This window comes from Mus caroli, unplaced genomic scaffold (assembly GCF_978045245.1).
Source record: "Mus caroli unplaced genomic scaffold, Mus_caroli_1 scaffold_1, whole genome shotgun sequence".
Classification (NCBI taxonomy): domain Eukaryota; kingdom Metazoa; phylum Chordata; class Mammalia; order Rodentia; family Muridae; genus Mus; species Mus caroli.
The window spans coordinates 129005759-129032629 of NW_028227256.1; the positions used below are offsets into that span (position 1 = coordinate 129005759).

The window sequence follows — 26871 nt, forward strand, 5'->3', positions numbered from 1 at the left end:
GACAAGCGGTTTACCCAAGGTCCCACAGCTAGTAAGGAGTAGAGGCAGGATATGAACTGAGATAGTCTAATTCTTGAGTGCATATATGAAAATATATATAATACACATATTATATACATATGTGTGTCACACACACACACTCAAGAATTAGTAGATACACTATGTAGACCAGGCTGGTCTCAAACTCAGAAAGATCAACCTGCCTTGGCTTCCTAAGTACTGGGATTAAAGGAATGTGCCACCACACCCAACCCTTGAGCCCATATTTTATAGTTCAGTATTTACTGCTTAAACCAGCTGTTCTCAACATGTGGGTCACAACCCTTTTGTGTGACCTAAGACAATCAGAAATAACAGATACTTACATTGCAATTCATAAAAGTAGGAAAATTACAGATATGAAGTAGCAATAAAATAAATTAATGGTTGAGGGTCACCACAACATGAGAAACTGTATTTAAGGGTCATAGCATTAGGAAGGTTGAGAACCTCTGTTCTTAGTTACTGTGCCTCAGCACATCCTTTATTGTCTTCTCTCTTGAATTTTCTTGTTTAACTAGTTGCCAAGAACCCATGAGTCCTCTGCAATTTTATATTTACTCATGCTTTTGTTTTCTATACATTTCTTGAGACAGGATTTCATTGTCTAACCCAGACTGCCTTTGAACTTACAGTTTGCTTGTCTCATCCTCTTTGAGTGTTGGGATATAAGCATTCAAACCACTCCTGGCTCTAGTCTGACTTCTCTAGTCTGTCTAAAGTATTTTGATCTAATCAATCTACCTGACTTGTTTCTTTTCAGTCTCGACTTCATCTTTATTGGCGTCTTGTTCCTATAACTAGTATAACCAGTTCATCTCTCACTTTCTTTTAGTGTCGTGTTCTGAAATGCCAGAGTTGGAGAATATGAACCTGGAGTTGTTCATCATTTTATATTCTGCAGCAAAAACCCCAAAGACTCTCCTCTGTCTCCCTCTCTCCTCCTCCTTCCCTCTCTTCTCTCCTGTCTTAGTAAAAATGAATGAAAACAGATCTTTAGTGGCTGAGGAAAGCTCATTACTAGGAAGTTCTAGGAAGTCCTCTAACTAACATGTCACTGAGCACCCTGAGCATCTGTGCTGGCATCTTACCCGAATGATGACAGGCAGGCTCAGGTAGACAGTGTAATGTTGGTAGGCATACCAAGTTTAGTGCCTTTGATGCAATGTTTGGCTTAAATAGATAATGGAGTAACTGGAGCAAGCAGATCAAATGTCTGACTGCTGCCTGCACTGCAGGTTTGTGGATCTACACACTTAGATAGCTACATAATAGGTGCAACTTAATATCTGATTCTTGTCTTGTTCTGAGTCCTTTGGGGGTACCTTTGAAGCAATAATTGATTTAAAAGAGAGCTCGCACATAATCTGGTAGAACCATATTTCTATTACCATTTGTCTTTGTAAATAAAGGTCATGCATGTATGCTGGGTAACATACTTTAGAAATATCTATGCTTTAATCTAGGTGTGGTGGCATATGCCTGTATTCCCAGCTCTCAGGAGACAGAGGCAGAAGAATCGTAAGTTTGAGGTCAGCCTGGGCTATGTAGGGAGTTACATGTCAAAACTTTTTATTTTTATTTTTTATTGAGCTTAGGGCTTATGCATGCTAGGCAAGCACCCTACCACTGAGCTGCATCCCCCCAGAAGGTAAAATCATATATATATTTGCAAATGTCCATTTAAATATGTCTCCTAATGGATACACCTTGCATCCCTTTCAGCCTATTGTTGTTACAAATGACTGAACTGGTCTGAGATTTTTTACGTCAGAGTTCTAGAAAAAGAGTTTCCAGAGGCATAGCTATTCAGAGGGTGTACATAAGTTATAATTGTTGGTTGGCTTAATATGCCAGCAGTGTGAAATTTAATGAAGATCCCAAATTTAGAACTAGTGAGGTTTGTAGCTTGCTGTATTGCTTCCTGACTGCACATCTTCTCTCCCAGTGCCCACTTTGTCTTATCCCCAAGGAGGTTTCCTGAGGTATAGACTAGATCCATTAATATCCACCTATAAAGGTATTGTAAAGATGGTGTTACACTACTATATAATGCTTGCTATTGTGCCTTTCGAATAGTTCCCATTAAGGGAATGGTGTTCTCCCTCCTCCTGTAACTGACCTAAGAAGATAAAAAGAGCAACAGACTTGTTTTAGATATAATTGCTCATTTTCAGGATCTTATTTAACTTAAGTAGCTGAACATTGCCTGGCCCTTGGTCATCCTAAGATTCAGAATTTGACAGCCAACCATATCTTTTCATAGCCACCATCACAGGAGGTGGCTGGTGATAACTTGGGAGGTGCCCTTATTTAGCATGTCTGCCCCATTCTTTCACAGCTAACTAGCATAGTCTCTGCCTCTGTAGATGTCATTGTCCCTGAGAATGGAGAAACAATCGGGACCAGGGAGATCAAATCCTGCATCCGCCAGATCCAGGAGCTCATCATCTCCAGGCTCAATCAGGCCGTGGCCAACAAGCTGATCAGCTCAGTGGACTACCTGCGGGAAAGCTTTGTTGGAACCCTGGAGCGGTGTCTGCAGAGCCTTGAAAAATCACAGGATGTCTCAGTTCATATTACCAGCAACTATCTCAAACAGGTGTGAAAAGAATGGTTGCTAAGACACTGTATCACAGGTAATATCTGGGACAATTCACAGACAAGCCCAACCTCAAAGTAGCCAAGGATTTCCCTTTGAGACAGTCTAGTTAAAACTTCATTTTGTTTTCCTACTACATGGCTATTGCCTGGGGGACGTGCTAATGAGCTGTAAACTCACAGATGATAAAAAGGAATAGAAAGTAAAAGAACATATGTAGTCACAAAATGGGGGCGATGAATTTGGGTTGATTTTGTGTGATATATATATATATGTGTGTGTGTGTGTGCACGCGCGCATGCACATGCATTTATATACATATATATCAATCATAAACACATATATAAAATAAATATGGAATACGTTTGGGAATATTTGGACTGCTTTGTAATTCTTTGTTTGGGCAGGCAGAAGGAAGGAGTGGGGCACATGGTAGCCAAGACTGGGCTAGCCTTGAACTTGCTGTTGTTTTGTTTAGGGCTGGACTTGAACTAATTCTCCTGCTTCCACCTCTGAAGTGATGGAATTACTGACATGTGCTGTGTCTGGCTAGATTGTGGTTCTTCGTTTTTTGTTTTTTGAGACAAGATTTCACTCTATGGATCTGGCTGGCTGGCTGGGAACTTGCTATATAGAACAGGCTGGCCTTAGCCTGCAGTGATTAAAGATGTACACTGCCACACCCAACGTGGACTTGTTCTTGAAGTTGTCCAGAGATGGCTGTCTGCATGTGCTCCTTCATGTGTTCTCTTCCAGATCTTAAATGCCGCTTACCATGTTGAAGTCACTTTCCACTCGGGGTCCTCAGTTACACGGATGCTTTGGGAACAAATCAAGCAGGTGAGTGTTCCCCAGAGGAGTCCTATCAGTCCATGGTTGGCTCAGTTACATATTGGAGTAGACTCTCCAATAGAACAGACTCTTCAAAGATGCTGTTAAAGTAGGGTGGCCATTATTCTGATTTGTCTCTCTGAGAGAATTCTGTTATACACCTAGTCTTACTTAATTACTACCAATGTTCCTTTAACGCTTTAAAAAGCTGTACATTTATGTAACACTTGATGAAGCCACAAAATTCTACATCATTAGGTTTCTTCATCTGTCTTTTATTCAGCCTAAATGTTTCCTCAAAACTAGGTATTAGTTGGGCGTGGTGGTGCACGCCTTTAATCCTGGCACTTGGGAGGCAGAGGCAGACAGATTTCTGAGTTCGAGGCCAGCCTGGTCTGCAAAGTGAGTTCCAGGACAGCCAGGGCTACACAGAGAAACCCTGTCTCGAAAAAACAAAACAAAACAAAACCAAAAAAACAAAACAAAACAAAACAAAAACTAGGTATTGTTGGGGCTGGGGATGTAGCTTGGTGACAGATGGTTTGCCTCACATATGCAACACCACAGGTTTGATTCCCCAGTACCACAAGAACGAACAAGTAAACAAACAACAAAAATCCAGACAGAGTCGATGATGGTGGTGCAGCCTTTAATCCCACCATTGAAGAGGCAGTGGCAGGCAGATCTCTGTGAATTCAAGGCCAGCCTGGTCTACATAGAAAGTTCCAGGACAGCCAGGGCTATGTAGAGAGAGATCCTGTCTGAAACAAAAAAGCAAACACACAAAAAACTACACATTGCTGTTAGGGGCCAAGAGTGTGGGTCCTGTCCTGTCCCTGTCCCTGAACAGAATACGCTGAGGGCTGCGAGCATTTAGTCAGGCTTGCTGTTCTTTGGAGCCTACCTCTGGCTGAACTCTGGGTTTCAGGTAGGCAGTGTTCCAGTTGAGGTTGGATTTCCTAGGCTGCTCCTGGTGAGAGAGAATGCAGAGCAGGAAGGGCATTGTTGGAGCTGCCTGGGAGTGCCTTCTCCTTCCTTCAATGATCTCACTGTCCTCATCTCGGCAGATCATCCAGCGTATCACATGGGTGAACCCACCCACCATCACTCTAGAGTGGAAGAGGAAGGTGGCCCAGGAAGCCATCGACAGCCTCAGTGCCTCCAAGTTGGCCAAGAGCATTTGCAGCCAGTTTCGTACGCGGCTCAATAGTTCTCATGAGGCGTTTGCAGCCTCCTTGAGGCAGGTGCGTATGTAGGAGAGAAGCAAAGCTGGAACAGTCAGAAAAGAGCCTCCTCAAGAGAGAAATAGTGCACTCTCTGCTATCCTTATAGTTTCCAAAAATCAGTCCAGTTAATTTGTCCATATAGCTGAGTGAGAAAGGAGCATGGAGGAGTACACACTTTCTATATGTTTATACAGTAGTTTAAGAATGAATGAAAGAGGAGTGACTTCCTAACTCTGTTCAGTTATGTGCCCCACGTGTGTGTAAGGAAGGGGGGAGAGAATGAACATATGCCAGGCATCTAAGAGGAACATGACTGTCGACGACTCACTGCCATTGTCCTACACATGTCTCATACTCAGTTCTCACAGTTGTCAGCATGAGAGAGAGATTATTTCTAGGTACAGGTGGGGAAGCTGAGGTGAGGGGCTTGAAAAGTCTTACATTGTCTTTTTCTGTTTCCCTCCTAGCTGGAAGCTGGCCATTCTGGCCGTCTGGAGAAAACTGAAGATCTGTGGCTAAAGGTTCGAAAAGATCACGCCCCCCGTCTGGCCCGCCTTTCGCTAGAGAGTCGGTCTTTACAGGATGTCTTGCTTCACCGTGAGTTCTTGCTTCTTTCCAAGTAGATTGGAAGTTGAAGGTCCTCTGGCATTTTTATGCCTGGCCTCCAAGAACCCCAGAGTTTAGGCTCCGGCCTCCTTGCAAAGCTGCCTCAGCACTTAGTGCTGATTTTGAATTCCTGTTTGGTTCTGCTGCTTATGTAATGTGAACAACACGATCAAAGTTAAGTCATCCAACTTGGTTAGAATACACTGAATTTCTTTCTATTGCATGACTGCATGATTACAACTTCTGGCCTCTAGGCAGGACTGCATCTAAGAATCTAAAGAGAATGCTTGTTAAGTCTCTATCCCACCTGTCTTTATATCTTATAGGTAAACCTAAATTAGGACAGGAACTAGGCCGGGGCCAATATGGTGTGGTATACCTGTGTGACAACTGGGGGGGACACTTCCCTTGTGCCCTCAAATCAGTTGTTCCTCCAGATGAAAAGCACTGGAACGATCTGGCATTGGAGTTTCACTACATGAGGTAGGCCTTGGTTTCCTTAATCTCTCTGGGGAATACCCAAAGAAGCTAAAAGGCTGGGATAAGTTTCCTACCACAAGCTGCAGCATCGATCCCTCTACACACAGATTGCAAAGTGTTCTACCTACCTAGTGATCTGGCCCAGACATGCTCTTTCCTTAGTCTTTTCCCATCACAATTCTCAAATTTTCATGCTGTTTTCTTTCTTAGTCACAGGACTGTCAGTATTGATAGTCTTGTGGAGTGGACTTAGTGGAGAAGCAGTTCTCCTTTCCCTCTATCTGGAGTTGGACTATGTGTGGACCTGAGAGTCTTTCTTTTTACATCCTGGTATCTCATGCAGAGTTAGAGCCCAAGTGTAGTTGCCAAAACCTCTTTTTCTCATAGGTCTCTGCCAAAGCATGAGCGGCTGGTCGATCTCCATGGCTCAGTCATTGACTACAACTATGGTGGCGGCTCCAGCGTTGCTGTACTGCTTATCATGGAGCGGCTACACCGGGACCTCTACACAGGGCTGAAGGTGACTGAGGCAGTCAGGGACAAGGGCCAGCTGGAGCCAGGCTCAACCCTTCCTTCCTGAACTTCATCCTTTCCTGTTTATTCAGAACTTCTCACTTTCATAGACATTGGAGTAATGTGGCTTTACTGCATTATGTATATGTATATATAATATATATATATATACATTACATGTATATACTATATAGTACTATACATATCTTTATAATAAATCTGGAGAGATTCCATACCCACATAAATGTACACACACCATCCATAACACAACATGCACAACATTTAAAAATTTAAAAGGAATTCAGATGGAGTTAGTTGTAGATACTGAGAGGCTCTGCATTCTAAGTATTCTAACACAAGTTCCAGTAAGATTTAAAGTGAAATCACTTATATGGGACCAAAGATATAGCTTAGTGATAAGAGAACTTGCTTGGCATGTGTGGTCTTGAGTTCAAACCCCATATCACCAGAAACAGAGACACACAGAGAGAGACATGCAGTAGGGGCAGGCACAAAGTCATTTATTAGATCTTTGTTATGTTGTCTTAACTTTTAAAAATAAATTGGGGTGTGCCACTGAAGAATTTTGTTTGAGGAAAGGTGAAACTCTCAGTTGACTATTCAGTTTAAACTGTCATCTTAACAAAAAAAAAAACCATCACCATTAGTGACTTCTCTTGTCTGTCCCCTGCCTTGGAACTCAGTAGGAGAAGAGAGAGGCTGACCTTGAGTGTCTGGCCTCCCCTGTATGAGCTTACATGGAGACTTTCAGAAGTAAGGTAGAGAAAACTTAGAAATGTTTCTAGGAGTCACAAGAATTAGTGACATGAAAAAGAGACCCCAAGTAGTTCCCTCTTTATCTCAGGAACGCCTGAGGTTTTTCTGTAAGTGGGCTAGAGAATCCCATTTGAGTTTTTGGAAGAAATTAATAGGACATTTTTCAGAATCGGAAAGACCCTTAAGTAATCAGAGTGACTTTGGAATTGGAACCCATAAACACAAACCTGGGCTAACCAAGCCTATAGAAGCAGTGGAAGCAAATCTCTCTCAGGGCTGTGCCCGAGTTGCTCTGATGATGGGAGTGAGACGCTGTTAGTACTCAGACCTCTTCTGCTTGGATTCTGGTCCTGCTGACCACTGCAGCCAGCCAAAGGCTTCCTTCTGCTTTGCGTCCTGTGCAGCAACTTCTTCCCTGTACCTCCCACTCGCTGTTCTCCCCTTTGTTGCCACCATAAGTCATTTAGTTCTCACAATTGGAAGTCTCTGCTGGGTTGAGGAGTTATGCTCTTGTGACATCCAGGCTCTTTTGTCTTTCCAGGCTGGGCTGACCCTGGAGACACGTTTGCAAATAGCCCTGGATGTGGTGGAGGGAATCCGCTTTCTGCACAGCCAGGGGCTTGTTCATCGGGATATCAAACTGAAAAATGTGCTGGTAAGATAGAGCTATATTTAGAGAGGACTTCCTGCTCTCTGGAGGGTTTGTGTAAAAAGCTTTGATTCTAGGAATATTAAATGGAAAGTAGGAGAGTTAGCACCATGGTGAGTGGACAGAGCCCTGGACTTAAGGACCAATCTCAACAGACGTCCTTGTGTCAAAACCTTTCCCCTCCACTGTTGAGAAATTCTGACTTCACAGAAAGGTTAAGAGTGGCATGCTGGAGACCCAGGCACCCTTGTATCCTATACCCCTGCAAAGGTGCCCACTCAGTCATGTTTTCTATTTATTTTCCTGCATCATATGAAGGTAAAATATGTTAGCAAGTTTCTCCTAAGAAGAGTCTCCTACATAATTAGAATGCCATTACCACACTCAAGTCTAACGTTGATACAGTAATGTTATCAACATATATTCTGTTATTGTCTGTTATATCCAGTTGTTCCAATATGATCTGTTTGCTATTTTGCTGTTGTTGTTTTTCTTATCTAGGATATAACCCAAGGATTCTACAGTATGTTTTCTTATCATGCTATTTCTGCCTTCTTTAATATTGAATAATCTTTGCCCTTTTGTTGGTTTTCTGTTATTGGTATTTTTGAGGAGTCCAGGATTCTTACTATTTAGTGCTTTATCAGAGATGCTAGATGAGAGCTGGTGTGCATAAGTGCACCTTACAAGGTCACATCACATAAATCATAAAGAATTGTTTGTCAGAGTCCTCTTAAAAACATCTTTTAGGGTCGGTGACATGGCTCAACTGTGGGGACATAACAGGCTATGGTACCTGTTATTACATAGTGGAAGGAGAGAACAGACTCCTACAAATTGTCCTCTGACCTACACACACACACACACACACACACAAATAAACAAAATGTAATAATTTAGGAAAAAATACCTTCTAGTGTCACATGGTAACACCCATGAAGTTGCAGTTTGGGGGAGAGAAAGATAACCTGGATATTGTAGATAGAAAGATAACAGACTATCAGGAACAGAAAGGGGCACATTTATTCTCTATGATCGATTTTTGCTTGTTTGTTTTTATATCATTGTTGTTCTTTCTACTGTATTAGGGTAGAGCCAAGGTCTTATATGTTGGCCAGGTCTCCCACACCTAACCCTTTATTAGAGCTTTAAGAATTAAAAGAATTGCTTTGGCTGCTGAAGAGGGAAATCAGGTGCCAGCATGTTTTCCTCATTTTACAGACCTTCATTACTCGATCTTCCAAGACTATAGTGATCCCAGTATATGTCAGGGATATAAAGAGGAAAGAAACAACCCCTGCCATCAGGTTATTGACAGTATTGGGGAAGAGGACAATGACAGGAGAGAGTATGGGATGGTGAGGTTTGAGGCAGGACTTTCTAAGGACTGCTTTGAGGCTGGGTGTGCAGACAAAAGGTGACTCTGACCTGTTTTTGGCAGCTGGACAAACAAAACCGTGCCAAGATCACCGACTTAGGATTCTGTAAACCAGAAGCTATGATGTCAGGCAGCATTGTGGGGACACCAATTCATATGGCCCCTGAACTTTTCACAGGTAAGGCTAGAGGGCAAAGAGTAGGTTTGGCAGACTCCAGTAGTCTGCTATGGAGTGCTTCCTTCTGGGTAAGTAGTGAGTGCACGTTAAGTCTGACAATGAAGAAACCAGAACAGAGGGAGAGTAAAGAGGGACAGAAGAAAGGAAGGAAAGTGTGGATGGAGTGGGGGTTAGCACATGCTCTGGTCTCTGGGTCATTAGCACTCTACCTGCCATACTTAGCACTTATTAATCACAAAGTATTGGCTGAATGACTTCTAAATGATGGAACTTGTCATTAAAGAACTTACCAACATGGAGGTATATGGAGAGGTAAGATAATCTGGAAGTGCTATAAGGCAGCACTAAATGATAAATTACAGGAGTTATGTACTATTGATGCAGTGTGAAAGAACAGAGTAAGGTTGAAATGCTGAACAGGTTTATGGTAGAAGTGAGATTTGGGGTAATACTTGAGTCTTGTATGGAAAGATTGGTAGTGGAAAGGGAACTCTGGTTTAAATGTACACTCTGGAGTAGGCAGGAGGGTTTGTTTCTGGTGATCCTGTCTTAATTGTAGCTGGTCTTTGCTACTTTGTGGGTTCTCCCTTATCCCACTCCTTATCCCCCTGGTTTCACCCCCTATCACTAGGTAAGAGTTAAAGGAGGAGAGAGGAGGGAAGGAGGGATAGAGGGAGGGAGGGAGAGGGAGAGAGAGAGAGAGAGAGAGAGAGAGAGAGAGAGAGAGAGAGAGAGAGAGAGAGAGAGAGAAAGAGATATTCCTGGATCATGACTAACAACCACCAACCCTGCCTCTCAGGGGCCCTAGCATTTATATACCCTCTATAAAGTCCCCAGGATTTCAAATATTACATAATTGTTGAACCTACCTGCAGCTGGCAAAACCACGCCTCTGCTAGAGCACAAAGCAAATCATAGCCAGCTGCTTCCAATTGTCCAAAGCAGCCCCATAGCCATAACCTGGGATTAAAGTGAAAGAACTTTTTTATTTTGGTTTTTTTCGAGACAGGGTTTCTCTGTGTAGCCCTGGCTGGAACTCACTCTGTAGACCAGGCTGGCCTGGAACTCAGAAATCCGCCTGCCTCAGCCTCCTGAGTGCTGGGATTAAAGGCATGCACCACCACGCCCGGCACACATTCTTAAAATATTTGTGTTTTTCCCAGAAAAAAAAAAATTCTTGGGCTAGAGAGATGGCTCAGAGGTTAAGAGCATTTGTTGCTCTTCCAGAGGTCCTGAGTTCAAATCCCAGCAACCACATGATGGCTCATAACCATCTTTAATGCAAGTGTACATGCAGAGAGAGCATTCATATGCAAAATAAATAAATCTTTCTTTAAAAAAAAAAAAGCTCAAAATTCCAGAATTCTCATTATACTTAATTTTTACAGCAATCCTTGATTGTGTTGTTATATATTTAGTGTCAGATTAGTAGATAAAATTGGGGCCAGATTGATGAACTAACCGACCCCCAAAACACTGAAGTAGAAGGCAGTGCATCTGTGATTTGGATCTAGGCCTTCCTTTCTCTAGTCCAACCGTGTGTCGTGAGAACAGAAATATCTGAAGGTTGAAGAAGGGGAAATACTAAGGGAAATTGCAAAACAGCAAATAGTGAAAGATAGGGCCAGAGAAATCTAGAGATTGAAAACCTTGTGGAGGATTAGGGTTCTTTGCAAGTGAGGAGGTGCCGAGCTTTTAAACAGGGGAGGGTGGCAAGGTACATATGCCTGGACCAGCTTTGCAGCCACTGGTGCAGCCACTGGGGATATGAGGGAGAAGAATCAGTGAGGTGGCTAGTTAAGTGAAGGTGTGCACACAGCTGAAATAAACAGGGCTACAGATTTGAGGCAAACAGGGACAATGGGAAAGCTTTTTTCTTTTACTGCCTTGATGTAGGTGATGAATAGAGAAGAATAGCTGGCATGGAAGACTGAAACTGAGCCATAGTGGAGGGGAAAGTGATGGCCAAGAAAGGTGGGAGGAAGCCACAGGCCAGTCCTAGTGTTGACATGAGGAAAAATTTGCAATGCATTTCAATTGCTGTGCCTTTTTAAGATTTATTTATGTGTATGAATATTTTACCTGCATGTATGTGTGTGCATGGTGCCCAAGGTCAAAAGAGGTCACTGAATCCCCTGCAACTGGAGTTGCAAGTATCTGTGAGCCATGTGGATGCTGGGAACCAAATCTTGGTCCTCTGTAAGAGCTCCAGGTGCTCTAAACCACTGAGCCATCTCTCCAGCCTGTGAATTCCACTCATTTCATAGAAGTTGTCACCGGGCTCTTCATTGTTCAATAAGCAGAAGGACTAGCTGTTGTCCAATCCTCATTAGAGCCAGATAGGAGAGCTGTTCTTTTCCTAAGTTTACTTTATTCTGCTGGCTTATTTAAATTCCTCTTACTGTTGTCTACCCTATTGCTGTGGTACCCCTGCTAAGTCTGCTACCCACCAACTCTAGACTCTTCTCTGCCTTTATGATCTTTGTATGAGAGATGGGATCTTCCTGTGTATCCTAGACTTGCCTTAAACTATACTTCTGCCTCAGTCTTTTGAGTGCTGGGATTACAGGTGTCCACCACCACACCTGCCAGTCTTTATAATTTTTATTTTCTGAGTCCCACCCATAGTTCTCTAATATGGCCCCTTATAGAACTGATCTTGCAGACTGTCCCAATAAAACAAATGGCCTGATTTTCCTTCTGTTTTGACAAATTTTTGTCTTGGTTGTCTTAGCATCTAGCTTTCCATATTATAAAATGGGCACTACAGGTGTGCCCTGCCTTCCAGGCAAGTTGTGAAGAACAGTAGATATTAAAAGCTTTTCAAAATTGTGTAAGGATCCATAGAAGCAAGATGGTGGCTCACTGTTGCTCATCTGTCTCTACTGTAGGAAAGTATGATAACTCTGTGGATGTCTATGCTTTTGGGATCCTTTTTTGGTATATCTGCTCCGGCTCTATCAAGCTCCCTGAGGCATTTGAGAGGTGTGCTAGCAAAGACCATCTCTGGAATAATGTGCGCAGAGGTAAGACTCACCAAACCACTTGGCTTGAACTCTCTGAGAGCAGACAGCCTGGATACCACAACAGGGCACCCTCATCTTCTGGCCACTTCACAGCATGGCCACATCAGACAGACCATCATATAATGCTGAAGGGACATCATATAATGCTGAAGGGACACTATAAACCAGACCTTTGCTAACTGGCTGCATTATACCAGTTTCCACCATTCCTGTTGCATTACAGCTGAGGTGTCTGCTGTGGAATCCCAAACCCTTTGCTCTCCCAGACTAGCTTCACTTCCTTGCTCTTTTTCTCTAGGGACCCGTCCAGAGCGTCTTCCTGTGTTTGATGAGGAGTGCTGGCAGTTGATGGAGGCGTGTTGGGATGGTGACCCCTCGAAGAGGCCCCTCTTGGGCATCGTGCAGCCTATGCTCCGAAGCATTATGGATCGGCTCTGCAAGTGCAGCTCTGAACGACCAAGCAGAGGACTAGACGATTCTACTTGAAGACAAAACCCTTTCTCTTCCACTCTGTTCCTTCCTTCCCTCTCAGCTTTTGGCCATGGGGAGAATTTGTCATTTGTTCATTAAGGAGGCTCCCAAGGGAACTAGTGCTTGGTGGCAACTCGAAGCCTTCCTGGGTAGGGATGGCTCCTGGGCAGTGAAGAAGTCAGTGGCTGTTTAGTGTTCACACTACTTTACACTGCCTCTTTGGCAAAAGACTGTCTCAGATGTTTAAAAGCTGAAGAATGTGATGTTCTGGCCTCAGAACTGAAAAGGAGACAACTGTTACCACTGTCTGCTCGCTGTGTGTCTCTAAAACAAGACAGGCCTGCAGTGCAGGGCATCAGTCCAGCGGTAGAGACCACTTAGAAACATGACCTTAGTTCCAGATTGTATGGTCATAAAGGCAAAAACCAAACCAACCTAGCCAGATAGACCTGTGGTTGTCTGGTTCTTGTTCTTTATAGCCAGGATCTCAGGTTGTTACAGTCAAAGACCCAGGAGGCAGTTACACATGAAGCTGTCTGTCCTCACAACCCAGTGTGTTTACATTTCCAGGGCCAGGGAGCCCTGGTTTCTGTGGGGCAGAGCTAACCCAGAACAGAATCTGTTTGATTCTTGTGTCTTTGCCCACCCTCTACCCTTCTTTTTCCTCAAAAAAGAAAGGAGGGAATAAACCAGATAACATGGTACTTGGGCTTGAGCATCTAGTCAGAAATAGGCTATAATTTTGTTGTTTTTAATGGGATGTAGCCCAGGCTAGCCTTAAGTCCATCCATATGCTACCATGCATAGCTTCTAACTATATAACTCACTCCTTTCTTCTTCTGTGCTAGGGATCAATCCTACTGCTCAGATATTGCTGGTAAGCACTCTCCCATGGGCTATGCTCCAGCTCCATATAGCTTTCCAAGTTCACTTTGAACACTCTGCACCATGAACTCTGATAATTGTGCAGTTGAGCATGGTGGTCTAACACTCACAGCTCTTCAGAAACGCCAGGTAATACTTTCTACATGCAAACTGTAATGGACAAGTGATGGGCCATTGTCTTTGGGTTCCTTGGCTCTGGTTCATTTTGGCAGAATGCTTAGTCTAGCTTTTAGAGTTTTAACACCTACTCAACTATACTCAGTTACTCTACTCTGAGGGTTAACATGTTGCCCTCTGGAGACAGTAGGATGTACAGGAAGCCAAGGAGTCAAGAGGGAAGAAATGAGTCGTCTCAGCTAGTTAGGTCTGTGGTGTATGAAACCTGAGGTCTTGTGTAGTTAGAAGACTGCTGACCCTTGTTCTTGAGTCTTGCTGTACTACAGAGGCGGTAGCTCCAGAATGAAACTATACTCCTAACATTCTTTGGACCACGTAGCCCATACTCAGACTCATCAGTGGGAGGTTAGATGTTTGTTTCCTCATTCAGAATCTCTTTTTCGTCTCCTGTCAGATTACAGGTTCCTTCTTTTAATTTTAAAAAGCCAGTTTCCATCATTTTCTGCTCAGTGGGAGGAGCAGAGAGATTAATGCCATAGGGAAAGGAGGAGGAGTTGTATAGTTCATTCATTAGAGTAGCCAAGCAAGGCCCAGGATAGCCCTGAGAGGATCCGGGCAAACCAAAGGCCACGTTGGGGGTATTTGGTGTTGGTATTTCAATGCTCAGCGGGCTGAGTATGTGAACACGTATGTCTAATTTGTGTGTGTTGTACTTCATAACATTGTAAGCTATTTTTTGATTATGTGGTTTTTGGCATCTACTATTATTTCAGCGATAAAATGCCACAAAATGTACTGTATTGTATATCACTTAGGAAGACGCTAGGAGGTCAGAGAAGTGTCGTGGCACTTGGGTAGTACAGGGCTTGACAGGGCCAAAGTTTTGAAGATTTACCTCTGGGCTGAGTGAGGAAGAAGGGTGGCGTGAAGACTGCCATCCTGCAAAACAGTTGCCACAGCTCCAGCCCAGCACTCACACCCGCTGCTTCTCGGGAGCTCAAAGTCTGGCCTCAGAATGGAGTGACAGGCCTTTCTGCAGAGCAATCAGAAAAAATGCCAGCCGAGTCTGAGCCCTGCAAGGCTCATCTGTGCCCAAGAGCTGTATCTGAGGCCCAGATGACTGGCTTCTTGACTGAGCAATCTTTCAATGTTCTCAGAAAGAGGACTATCCTAGTTGTTGCCAGACCAAAGAGAGTTACTTCTGACTCTGTCAAGTTTAAGGGACAGGGCTAGGCAGCCATGTTAACACTAATGCTCAAGAAAACAAAGGAAAGGCTGCATTGCTGTTACAGCCAGAGCAGGAGAATGGAAAACTGAACACCTGGCAGCTCCCAGATGCTTTTCTGTATTTTTGCTTGAGCTGTCAAACAGGTTGGAGCACTCAGGGTAGAATGTGCTTATCCTGCACATGGCCTTGGGTTCAGTGTCTAGAACCAAAAAAAAAAAGCCACAAAGGTCAAAGAGGTTGGAATGTTTTTTTCCTGACAGCAGTGGCCTGGGGTAGTAAGGCTGCATAGTGACAACTGCACTAAATGACACTTTATTATTGTCTTATTTAGCACTGAGAAGCCCAGGGGATAGGTGAGTACAGTCACTTAGTAAACTGAGGCACCCTTTGGTCTTGTTCTAGAGAGATGCCCTGTTTGATCTAGCTTACTGGGAGACCTGCCAAGCCCATGTTCTGCCAGGATGGAGTAACAGCCTTGGTAAAGTGGTTCCCAAAGAGGGAGCTGCTTTAAGTGTTCAGGACTAGCATTTTGTATTTGTTGGGTCAAACAGTCCACATATTCCTTAAAAGAAAATGAGGATTTCGTTTTCTAAATATTGGGGTGTGAGATAATATTAGAGTGTACCAGGAAGGGGTGGCCTTAAACAACACCTGTACTGCAAACTCCCCTAGAAGTTTCAGGTAGTACTGTTGTTCTTAAGAGTTTTATTTTTAACTTCATGTGCTTTATTAGCATCTAGTGTGATTGTCATGGTGGTGAAGAATGTATACCTGACATCATCGGACAGACCAAGTAGCCTGGAGAGTTGACAAGAAGATTGTCTGGATGGCCTGCTGGGTTTTGTTCTTTGGGTTTTTTGGGGGTGGGGTGGGGTGGGGAAGGAGTTGGCTTTTTTTTTTTTGTCTTTATGTAATGTTTTTGTTTTAAAGGACTAATGTTTATTACAGTGTTATATAAAAGTGTAACATATTAAGTGTATAGAATAAAGTGCAATAACAAAAATTTACTCGACACCAATTTTAGCCTCTGTACCCTCCTTTCTTGTGCAATGTGGTTCTTTCCATGGCATTGTTACAGTGGGACCATTTTGTTTGTTTGTTTGTTTGTTTTGTTTTTGAGAGTTGCAGCCTTAGCTTTTGTCTTAGTATAACCTGAATGGCTGCACTAGGTTTTGTGGCGTCTCCTGGAAGCTGTTAGGATATGGATACCAGGTGTGCTGCATAATAAAAACCACGTTCATGTTCCAGGGTTGCCTGTTTGGCTTCCCCTTTCCCTCCTTTCCCTTCACAAGCTCACAGGATGCTCTCAAGCCCTGCTTCCCTCCAGGGAAGATAGAAGATGTTGGGAGACTGCTGAAATACTCCAACTCCCTTCAGCCTCATCTACTGCAACATCCTTTTCTCTCTTGACCGGGTTTCATACCTGGTCTGCAGCTTTCCTAGGTAGATATCCCATGACCCTGGCATCTCCAGTATCCTGGGGTCTCCAACAATCCAGGTTTCACTTTCACAGCTTCACAAATGGTCTCTCTGGGCCTCCATGCCTGGCTGCAGTGGCTTTCCTTAATTGTGGAGGGAGATTCCACAGCCCTCTCTCGTGTCTTTGACTCTTGGAAGCTGCCAAGTTCTGCTGCTTGCTGGGGCTGGAACTTGGCCTCCTGTTGCCTGACATCGGGTTCAGCTTCTGCTGTTGGTGGTCTCCTTCACTGCTTGAGCTTTTCTTTCATTTCTTTTCACAGCTTGGGTGCTTGGCTGGGTGGGGTCTTGCCCAGAGGTCACCATCCCTTTATTCCTTTTAGTCTCAGGCTTTTCTTTAACTTTTGTATCCCATGAGCACTGGACTTAGCTCTGATTACACTCCTAGTGTTCCTTTTCTCCGCAAACTGTATGCTTTCTATTTCTCTGTCCAGCTTGCCCCTTTCCATTATTGATCTGCATAAGAGTAAGTAATACCCACACTACACAGTCAGCACTAGGCTGTCTGAAATCACCTCTGCCAACATCAGGACAGTTTTAGGACAAAGGCAAAAAGCAGTCACATTCTTTGCCAAAATATGACAAGAATATTCTCTAGGCTACTCAGTAATATTCTTTCCCTCAGAAACGTCTTGAGCTGCCCTCCACAGTTCCCCCTCAGCACTGTCTTCCTATTCCTACTAAGATGACTCATTAATCCCTGCTTAAAGCATCCAGCCTCTCTTCTAGTCCAAAGTCCCAAAGTCTTCCATATTCCTCCAACAAATAGCATAGTTAGGCCTGGCACAGCAATGTCCCAGTCCCTGTGAGAGCAGTCTGTCTTAGTCACTATTCTGTTACTGTAAAGAGACACCATAGCCAAGCAACTCTTATGAAAGAAACAGCAAAGTTACTATGGGTGGCCATGTACAGATATAAATTTCTTAGGATTTAGGGAATTCTAAATCCTAAGATTATTTCTTAGTATATGCTGGAGGGGACATTTCAAATCAATGGTGTCTTAGTCAGGGTTTCTATTCCTGCACAAACATCATGACCAAGAAGCAAGTTGGGGAGGAAAGGGTTTATTCGGCTTACACTTCCATACTGCTGTTCGTCACCCAAGGAAGTCAGGACTGGAACTCAAGCAGGTCAGAAAGCAGGAGCTGATGCAGAGGCCATGGAGGGATGTTCTTGACTGGCTTGCCTCCCCTGGCTTGCTCAGCCTGCTCTCTTATAGAACCCAAGACTACCAGTCCAGAGATGGCACTGCTCACAAGGAGACCTCCCCCCCTTGATCACTAATTGAGAAAATGCCTTACAGTTTGAACTCATGGAGGCATTTCCTCAACTGAAGGTCCTTTCTCTGTGATAACTCCAGCTTGTGTCAAGTTGACACAAAACTAGCCAGTACAAATGGGAAAAAGACTATTCAATAAAACTGGTTATTGGGGGCTGGGGAGATGGATCAGTGGTTAAGAGCAATGACTGCTCTTCCAGAGGTCCTGAGTTCAAATCCCAGCAACCACATGGTGGCTCACAACCATCTGTAATGAGACCTGATGCCCTCTTCTGATGTATCTGAAGAAAGCTACAGTGTACTTACATATAATAAAACTTTTTAAAAACCTGGTTATTTATCTGTTTCAATAATGAAAGCCATCGATAAAATGATTTATAAGTAGAATAAACTTGTTTCTCACAGTCTCAGAGGCAGGGCGGTTCTGCTTCATAGATGGAGCCTTCTTGTTGTATCCTATAGAGATTAATGCATTCTTCATAATGGAAGAGCAGAAGGACAAAAAGGGACAAGGTCAACACCCTCACATGGTAGAAGAGATGGAACTGCAACAAGTGCCTGGTTTTAAAATGAAATGGCTGACCTCTAGAAGCTGTGTGACCTAGTGAAGAAGGATCAAGGAGGCCAGGTGATGGTGGTGGCAGTGCCACTGCATATCCTTATTCCAGCCACTTGGGAGGCAGAAGCAGGTGAATCTCTTGAGTTTGAGGTCAGTATGGTCAATAGAGAGTTCCAGGATAACCAGGGCTACACAGAGAAACCAGGTCTCAAAAAATATCAAAAATGTTGTGGTAGGGGGAGAGGGGTCAATAAAACATTCAGAGAGAGGGGGCCAGGGGAGAGCAGCAGAAATTCACAAAAAGAACACAGACCATGTTACACTCCCTGCCCTGGAGAAGCGGGGAAACAGAAATCAAGAGAATCCTTGATGAAAAATGGCTGGCAGCCAGCCATATCCACAGGACAAGACCTGAATCCAGCTGCAGGGTTTGCTGAAGCAGTGGCCTCTCCAATGCCATGTGGCTCAGCAGTCAGAAGAGTTCCCCTGCTTAGGGGGCTATGGCAGAGCACGATCCTGAGATTGTTTAACCTAAGCTATCCTGCTGGCTGTGGGCCCAGGGAACAGCTGTGGGATGCAGGAGGGCACTGGCCATCTGTAAAGTCCTATTGGCATGGGACCCAAACAGTGGAGTGTATAAAGAAAAGGTAGCCCTTGTCATTGGATATATGGAGGAAGGCCCCACCCTCTCAGAATAACTGGAGGTTGAGAGTGTAAGCCTAGGGTCAGTGGATCATCCTTTGGCATTCTCTGTAGTTTGAGAACACTGAAACTCTTGCAGACCACTTGGTATCTACAGCTGCATCCCTTCAGCAGGGTGATTAATGTTTAAGGGCTCTAAAAAGTATGGAGGTAGGTTCACCAGTACAGAACTCGGGGTTGTGGCTAATTCTGCTAATTTCAGCATAACGGGGAGACACTACCAGATAGCATGATCTGAAGAGTCTTGAGGGTGAGGAAAGCTGTTGCCCATAGACTGCAAAGCTAAGTGTGACCCAGCAGGGGCCCCTAGCACACAAAGGGAGACCCCTGCAGACTGATGGTGGACACTGCACATGTATTCCATATAAACTCAGCACAAATACAGGGAAGATCTGAGTCCACGAGATGCACTTGTCCCTCCATACACAGATATTGGTGGACTTGCATTTTCAAGACCCAGCTAAAAAGAAGCCAATCAGGTTGGCGAGATGGCTCAGCGGGCAAAAGCACTGCCTGTTCTTCCAAAGGTCCTGAGTCCAAATCCCAGCAACCACATGGTGGCTCACAACCATCCATAATGAGATCTGATGCCCTCTTCTGGTGCGTCTGAAGACAGCTACAGTGTACTTACATATAATAAATAAATAAATCTTTTTTAAAAATGTAAAAAGAAAGAAAGAAGCCAATCCAACACTCCATCATTTTAAATATTTTCTTTCCTTTCTTTTTGAGTATGGGCTTTGTGATGGTTTGTATATTCTTGGACCAGGGAGTGGCACCATTTGGAGGTGTGGCCTTGTTGGAATAGGTGTGACCTGGTAGGAGTAGGTGTATCACTGTGGGTGTTAGCTTAAGATCCTCACCCTAGTTGCCTAGAAGTCAGTCTTCCACTAGCAGCCTTTAGATGAAGACGAAGAACTCTCAGCTCTGCCTGTGCCACGCCTGCCTGGATACTGCCATGCTCCCACCTTGATGATAATGGACTGAACCTCTGAACCTGTAAGCCAGCCCCAATTAAATGCTGTTTTTTATAAGACTTGCCTTGGTCATGGTGTCTGTTCACAGCAGTAAAACCATAACTAACACAGGCTTTGTTTAACCCTTCTTTCTCTTATTGTATGTTTACTTATTAGTAAAATATGTTTTTTATTTCCTTTTATGAATTTCCCTAATTTTATTTACATGATTTTTATCCCTCTTGCCAATATTCATCTTTTTCTTCCTGTCTACTATACTTTTAGTAGTATATAATCTATATTGTTTTCTAAAACCTTTATATTTTAATTTTTTATTCCAATTATGTTTATCTAATTTTGGCTACAAATTTCTTCACTCTTGGGAAACCTTTTTGTCCTTTTTAAAATTTCTTCCTCTTTTTTCTTCCCCTTCATTATATGCTTCCCCTTTTCTTTTCTTTTTCAAGTGATTTAAATGTCTTTCATCTAATTATGTATATGGGTATTTTGACTGCATGTATGGTCTGTGCACCACCTACATGCAGTGGCCATGGAGGCCAGGAAAGGGTGTTGGGTCCCCTGAAAGTAGAGTTATGGGTAATTGTGAGCTGACATCTGGGGATTGAACTGGGGTCCTCTGGGAGAGCATCCAGTGCTCTTAAGCACAGAGCTGACCTCTGGCTTGTACTTTTCCTTTCAGTTTGAGCCAATCAGCAGCAGGACACACCCAGTCCATCTCTGGGTTGCTTTTTGACCTGGAGGGCTATGGTGACCTTCACCAACAGAGCTTGCTTTTTAACATGATAATCTCAGAGAGTCTTCTTTGGGCAGATGAGAAAGAACAACCAGTTATGTAGAGAAAGCAGGTAATGGGCCATAGAGATGACAATACCAAATATCCTGCCAGCACTTTGGCTCTGGCTGCACAGAAATTAACAACTGAAACCACAGTCATTTGATACATTGTATGTTTTTCAGGCTTCTAACCACTTTCTCCTTTGGCCTCCAAGGTCAGGCCATGGATACATTCCTACCTACACACATTAAATAAATAAGCAAGCAAATAAAGAAATAAATACAAATGTTAAGCTACAAATGAGGCTAGAGCACTGCGTCTAGCATGCACAAGGCTTTGGGGTTTGTTGCAGGGATAACAAATGTCAATGATAAATGGAATGTTAAAGTAAAAAAGCTGACCGGAACACTGAAGAAGGTAGAAAGTGTGTGTGTGTGTGTGCGTGTGTGTGTGTGTGTGTGTGTGTGTGTGTGATACAGCTGGGTATGAGTCAGCCAAGCTGACCAGATTTGAGGAAGGCAGGGTCTCTGAAAGGAGCAAGGTCAAAGTCAGCAGGCTGGCTGGCTCCCACTGCCGTGGATTCCTTTCCCCAACATATGCAAGCTACTGCTGCACTTCTACAGCTTCTTATCTCTGGGGCAGCTCATTCTAATGGACTATACTAAGTAAGAATGGTGTCTAAAGCTGGGCAGTGGTGGCACACACCATTAATCCCAGCACTTGGGAGGCAGAGGCAGGCAGATTTCTGAGTTCGAGGCCAGCCTGGTCTTCAAAGTGAGTTTCAGGACAGCCAGGGCTACACAGAGAAACCCTGTCTCAAAAAAACAAAAACAAGAATGGTGTCTAAAAACCGTCTACCTATTCCAGGAAGAAACCACACCAGAGCACCCTGGGGCACTGAACTGGATTCGAGGTAACCAAGGATGACTGCAGGTCCATCTTGGTAGCTGTGGTGGGACTTAGTTCCCCACTATGGTAAAAAACAACACAATGCCATACAGAAGTATGAAAACAAAGAGCAGGCTAATATATGGCTCACAGGTCCCACCCAGGTCTGAGACCCATAGCACTGGCAACGTTGGCATCTAATGGGTAATGACCAGAGGACATCCAAGGCCAACTGCTAACAGAGTAAGTCAAAATACCCAGGACAGCTGAGGTACAAAGATGTGTTTCTTCCTGACAGTCAGGAGGGAGAGACCAGGATCAGGACAGGAGAGCCTCATTCTGTAGGTCTGGAAAAAGGACCCCAGAAGACTCATGAAATTTTTCTGTAGTTGAAATTATAAGGGAAAGATATTCAAGAGAGTAAAACTGATCCAGTAATAGAGCTGAGGATAGATTTAATGCCAACTCCTTGCTACCTGGGATTCTCATTGTAATTGTCCAGCTGGTTCCCACCAAGAAAGCAAAGCAGTTTGAATGGTTCAAAATGATGAAAGTACCGAAGGGTTAGCAGCTGCTGAGAATGGCTGATGCTTGGGAAAGCTAAACATGGAAAATCCAGGCTCATGAAAATCTGGTAGAGTTCTTTTCCCTTTTTGATATTCCTATTTCTCTCTTTCCCTCTCCCCTCCCTGATTCCTCTCCCTCCATCCCTTCCTCAATTCCTTTTTATTGTTTCAGAAAGCATCATGCTATGTAGCATGACTCAAGTTGGCCCTGAATTTTAGGCCTCCTTCAGGCACCTAGGTGCTGGGATGCAGTTTGCATCATGCCTGCCCTTGGGCTGTCTCTAAAAGCTTCAGTATTTACCACTGCTACTAGGTTTTTTTTTTTTTTCTTTTATTCCTTTCTTGATAAATTAGCTTTGCAAGTATATAATATCAACAGGAACAAAACCTACCATTTTTCTCCAAATTCCTAAAGCTTCCTGTGGCAGTTAGACAAATGGTTCTTTCTGGTTTGGTAGTGTTGAGGACTGAACCCAGGGTCTCACACATAGTTGGTAGGCAAGGGTTCTATGGCTGAGATTCATTCCCATCCCCAAGGGGGGGGGGGCTCATATCGTAGCCCAGGCTAGCCTCAAATGCACAGGCTGGCTTTTAACCAGAAACCATCCTTCACTGGCATCTAGCGTGCTGGATTGAGGTGGGAATGGCTACCCCTAGTGGAAGGTCGTGTTTACAATGATTTTATTTTCATTTTTTTGCTACTGCTTTTCCCCCCTCCTCCCTCTCCTCCTCCTCTCCTTTCTCCTCTTCCCTTCCTCTTCTTTGTTTTTTGTTTTTTTTCGAGACAGGGTTTCTCTGTATAGCCCTGGTTGACCTGGAACTCACTTTGTAGACCAGGCTGGCCTTGAACTCAGAAATCTGCTGGGACTAAAGGCGTGCGACACCACTCCTGGCTTGCTACTGCTTTCGAATGGCAGATTTCTTTACTTTTTTTTTTAACGTCATACTGGGAGAGATAAGGGTTTCTTACTACAGTTTATACATCTCTAAACTATAGTATAGCATTACTTATTAGGAATCATGAAACATGTTTTCAACAATTAACTGGATTTGCAAAGCATGGCTAGGACTGGAGACAGCAACGGTTGAGAGACAGCATTGTGCACAGTTACTTCATACATAACTGTGATCACAACAAACTCCTGGGGGGTTCTGACAAAGAAATTGGCTTTTATCTACAGATAAAAATAAGACAGGACAGAGCAGGGCAGTGGTGGCGCATGCCTTTAATCCCAGCACTCAGGAGGCAGAGTCAGGCGAATCTCTGAGTTCAAGACCAGCCTGGTCTACAGAGTGAGTTCCAGGACATGCAAGATTATAGAGAGACACTGTCTTGAAACAACAAATAACAAAAGTTAGAACAAATTATAGATTTCTAAGATTCTGCAGAATGATTAATAATGAAAAGGTCAGGCCGGGCGGTGGTAGCACACGCCTTTAATCTCAGCAGTCTCGAGGCAGAGGCAGGCGGATTTCTGAATTCGAAGCCAGCCTGGTCTACAGAGTGAGCTCTGGGACAGCCAAGGCTACACAGAGAAACCCTGTCTCGAAAAACAAAAAAACAAGAAAAAAAAGAAAGAAAAGAAAAGGTCAAGCTCCCTGCTTTTCAAAACATTCAATTGTTGCAGTTACCTGGCAACTACAGAAAACACTTTGAGGAATAATCATGTGTGTGTGTTTGTGTGTGTGTTTTTGTACATGTGTGTGTGTTTGTGTTTTTGTGTATATGTTTATGTGTGTATATGTTTGTGTGTGTATGTGTGTATGTATGTGTGTTTGTGTGTTTTTGTGTGTATGTGTGTTGTATGTGTGTGTGTCTGTGTATGTATTATGTGTGTGTATGTTTGTATGTCTGTGTTTGTGTGTATGTTTGTGTTTGTTTGTGTATGTTTGCGCTTCTGTGTCTGTGTGTTTGTATGTGTTCATGTATTTATGTATGTGTTTGTACATGCATGTATGTATGTGTATATATATGTGTGTATGTTTGTGTGTGTATGTATGTATGTGTGTGTATGTTTGTGTTTGTGTGTCTGTATGTCTGTGTGTTTGTATATGTTCATGCATGTATGTATGTATTTGTGTGTGTATGTATGTATGTATATGTGTGTGAATGTTTGTATGTGTATGTTTGTGTATGTATGCTTCCATTGTTTTCTAGGAAATGGCATCCAGACCTACCTACGGACTTTAATTCCCTTCTCAATTTTCTTGTCTCCAGGGAATTCAGAGCTGTGTTGTAACTGTCCTTTTTTTCTCTAATTTTTAACTACATTAAATCTGTAATTCTGCTGACAATGAACACTGACTGCAGTTGTCCCCTTTTCCCGGGAGAGGCTTCGATCCTTGTTTTGTATTTTTGGTGCCACCCCCAGCACTCTGCTGTGGTTGTCAACCTTGTCTCTATGCTGGAAGCACACAGCTTTCAAACACACTTATGTTCTCTATGCTGGCTGCCAGGAGCTCTTGGTTGAGTGTGAACAGAAGGGTTCCAGGTAGAGCGGTCCCACCCCATCCCCCAAGGCAGGTAGAGCATTTCCACCCCATACCCCATGGTGCTTCAGGCTCAACCCCACAGCCTCACACAGGCAAGGCTCTACCATACGTTCCAGCCTAGAATGTATGATTTTTATCATTAAGGTGGGGTAAATACTAGTTGGCCTCCTGCATGAAGGACAGAAAATACCTTACTGAGAGGGGCGTTCAGCCTGGCTAAAAACCAAGTGCTTTTTTCATGACTGACGGGTACAAATTGCTCCAGGCCAAGAAGAAAAAAATTATTAAAAATTTCTCCCCTTTAAACAAAGCTTCAGATACCCTGTTTGACAATTAGTAGTATTAATAAACTCTAATTAGCCCTCACAAAGCAAATCCCACCAATTATAGTTTTTCATCAAAGTAGAACTAAACGAATTACAAGCAATACAATGTCTACCATACCAAAAAAGAAAAGAAAAAAGAAACCCAAAAATAAAAAACCAAACCAAACCAAATCAAACCAACAACAACAACCCCTACGAATCCATTATGAGGAATAATCTCGCATGTGCTCTATCACTAATTTGGAGATTTTTTTTTCAGAGATTTTTTTTTAATTAGGTATTTTCTTCATTACATTTCAAATGTTATCCCAAAGTCCCCCAGACCCTCCCCACCCCGAGATTTTTAAAGTGCAAAAATATGCTTATATAAACTTGACAAAATACAGTACATCTTTAACCTGGACTTCTTTGAAGTCTGCGTTTTATCATCTCTAGTCAACGTGTCTGAGCAGGACATCTACCTTATACACGCTGTTTCCTTCTCTGTGTCCTCTGCACCAGCAAATGGAGCCTCCAAAGCAGAAATTTGTTACACACTCACACACACACACACACACACACACACACACACACACCCCTTTTGCATTTATGCCACTTCCAATTCTGTCTCCTAATCTCTTTCAAGCTCCTTGATTGTTTTTTGAACTCCTACTCAACAGTGTCTTTAAGAGTTTGATCTTTAGGGCTAGGCTTATAGGTAGGCTCTGTGGGTAAGGCTTAGGTTCAATCACCAGTACCAGAAGAGCTGAAAGCAAACAAACCAAACCCAAACCAAAGCAAACCAGCACAGCAGCAGCTGCTGCAACAACAAAAATCCCAACCTGTCTAATGTTATTTCCTTCTTCTCTCTCACTCCAGGACTCACTAGGGAGCCCAGGCTCCTTCCTGAGTGCTGAGATTACATATATGAGCTACAAGACTGGGTAGGAATTTTTATTTTTTAAACATTAACTTGATTATATTATCCCTTCCTTGAAAATTTTACAAAATGCATGTTCCATTAGAAAAAAACACGACCAGGGACACCAACAGTCTGCCTACAGAAAATAAATTCATATACACGTGAAAAGTTCATCACTATTACTTCATAAGTGAAACAATGGTTTTTTTTTTTTTTTCTGTTTCACTAAGCCAGTGGGTACACCCAAAGAGACTTGATAATAAATCACTGTGAGAAGTGCAGAAATATTTCTACAAATTATTTCTGGCACTATAGTATTTGGATAGCATTTTGGAAATTTTGGACACGAAAAGGAGTGAAAATTGTCCAATATCTCTGAGCCTCAATTACTGTTATTGGGTTAAATGGCTACAAGAAAGACATATTTAGGAGATAGTAACTGGTAAATAATGCTGTCACCTGATTTTTTATGCGCTTTGAATGTTTAACTCATTTAATCCTCGTAATTCTCTAAGTAGTATTATTATCACTGTCATTTTACACACAAGGAAAGGGTTAAATACCCATAACGGTGGAGTCAGTTAGGAGGACCTCTAGATTACTGTCATTATAGCTACACAGGGGTGACTTGCCCACATCTACAGTCGGATAAACACTTCCCACCCCACGCCCATTATTTACCATTAGCTGGTCTTCTCTGATTGCTCTGTGTACATCAAGTCTGACAGAACTGCTGGACACTCAGTCCATCTCTCTTGACAATGTTCCTGTGCCCTAATCGATGTTGTGTACACAGTAATACCGCAGGAAAGGGCCTAACAAATGCTATCGTACCGTTTTATGTGATGCATGGCATATTTTTAGAGACGTGAAATAATCTTCACGAAACTAAGTCAGACACATAGTAATTATAGTACTCATAG

General features: G+C 43.2%; 1 protein-coding gene across 4 annotated transcripts in view; it reads left to right on the forward strand.

Moving 5' to 3' along the window:
• The window catches only part of Dstyk (dual serine/threonine and tyrosine protein kinase), a 50382-nt gene extending 34364 nt beyond the window's left edge, over nt 1–16018 (forward strand). For all 4 annotated transcript variants that reach the window (XM_029476596.2, XM_021162901.3, XM_029476598.2 and 1 more), the window contains 10 exons: nt 2409–2641; nt 3398–3481; nt 4540–4716; nt 5166–5295; nt 5631–5787; nt 6172–6304; nt 7616–7729; nt 9165–9279; nt 12171–12305; nt 12604–16018. In XM_029476596.2, coding sequence (XP_029332456.1) covers nt 2409–2641; nt 3398–3481; nt 4540–4716; nt 5166–5295; nt 5631–5787; nt 6172–6304; nt 7616–7729; nt 9165–9279; nt 12171–12305; nt 12604–12791 — 1466 coding nt within the window. In that variant the 3' untranslated portion in view covers nt 12792–16018. The remainder of the gene's footprint in view (nt 1–2408; nt 2642–3397; nt 3482–4539; nt 4717–5165; nt 5296–5630; nt 5788–6171; nt 6305–7615; nt 7730–9164; nt 9280–12170; nt 12306–12603) is intronic.
• The last annotated feature ends 10853 nt before the right edge of the window (nt 16019–26871 follow it).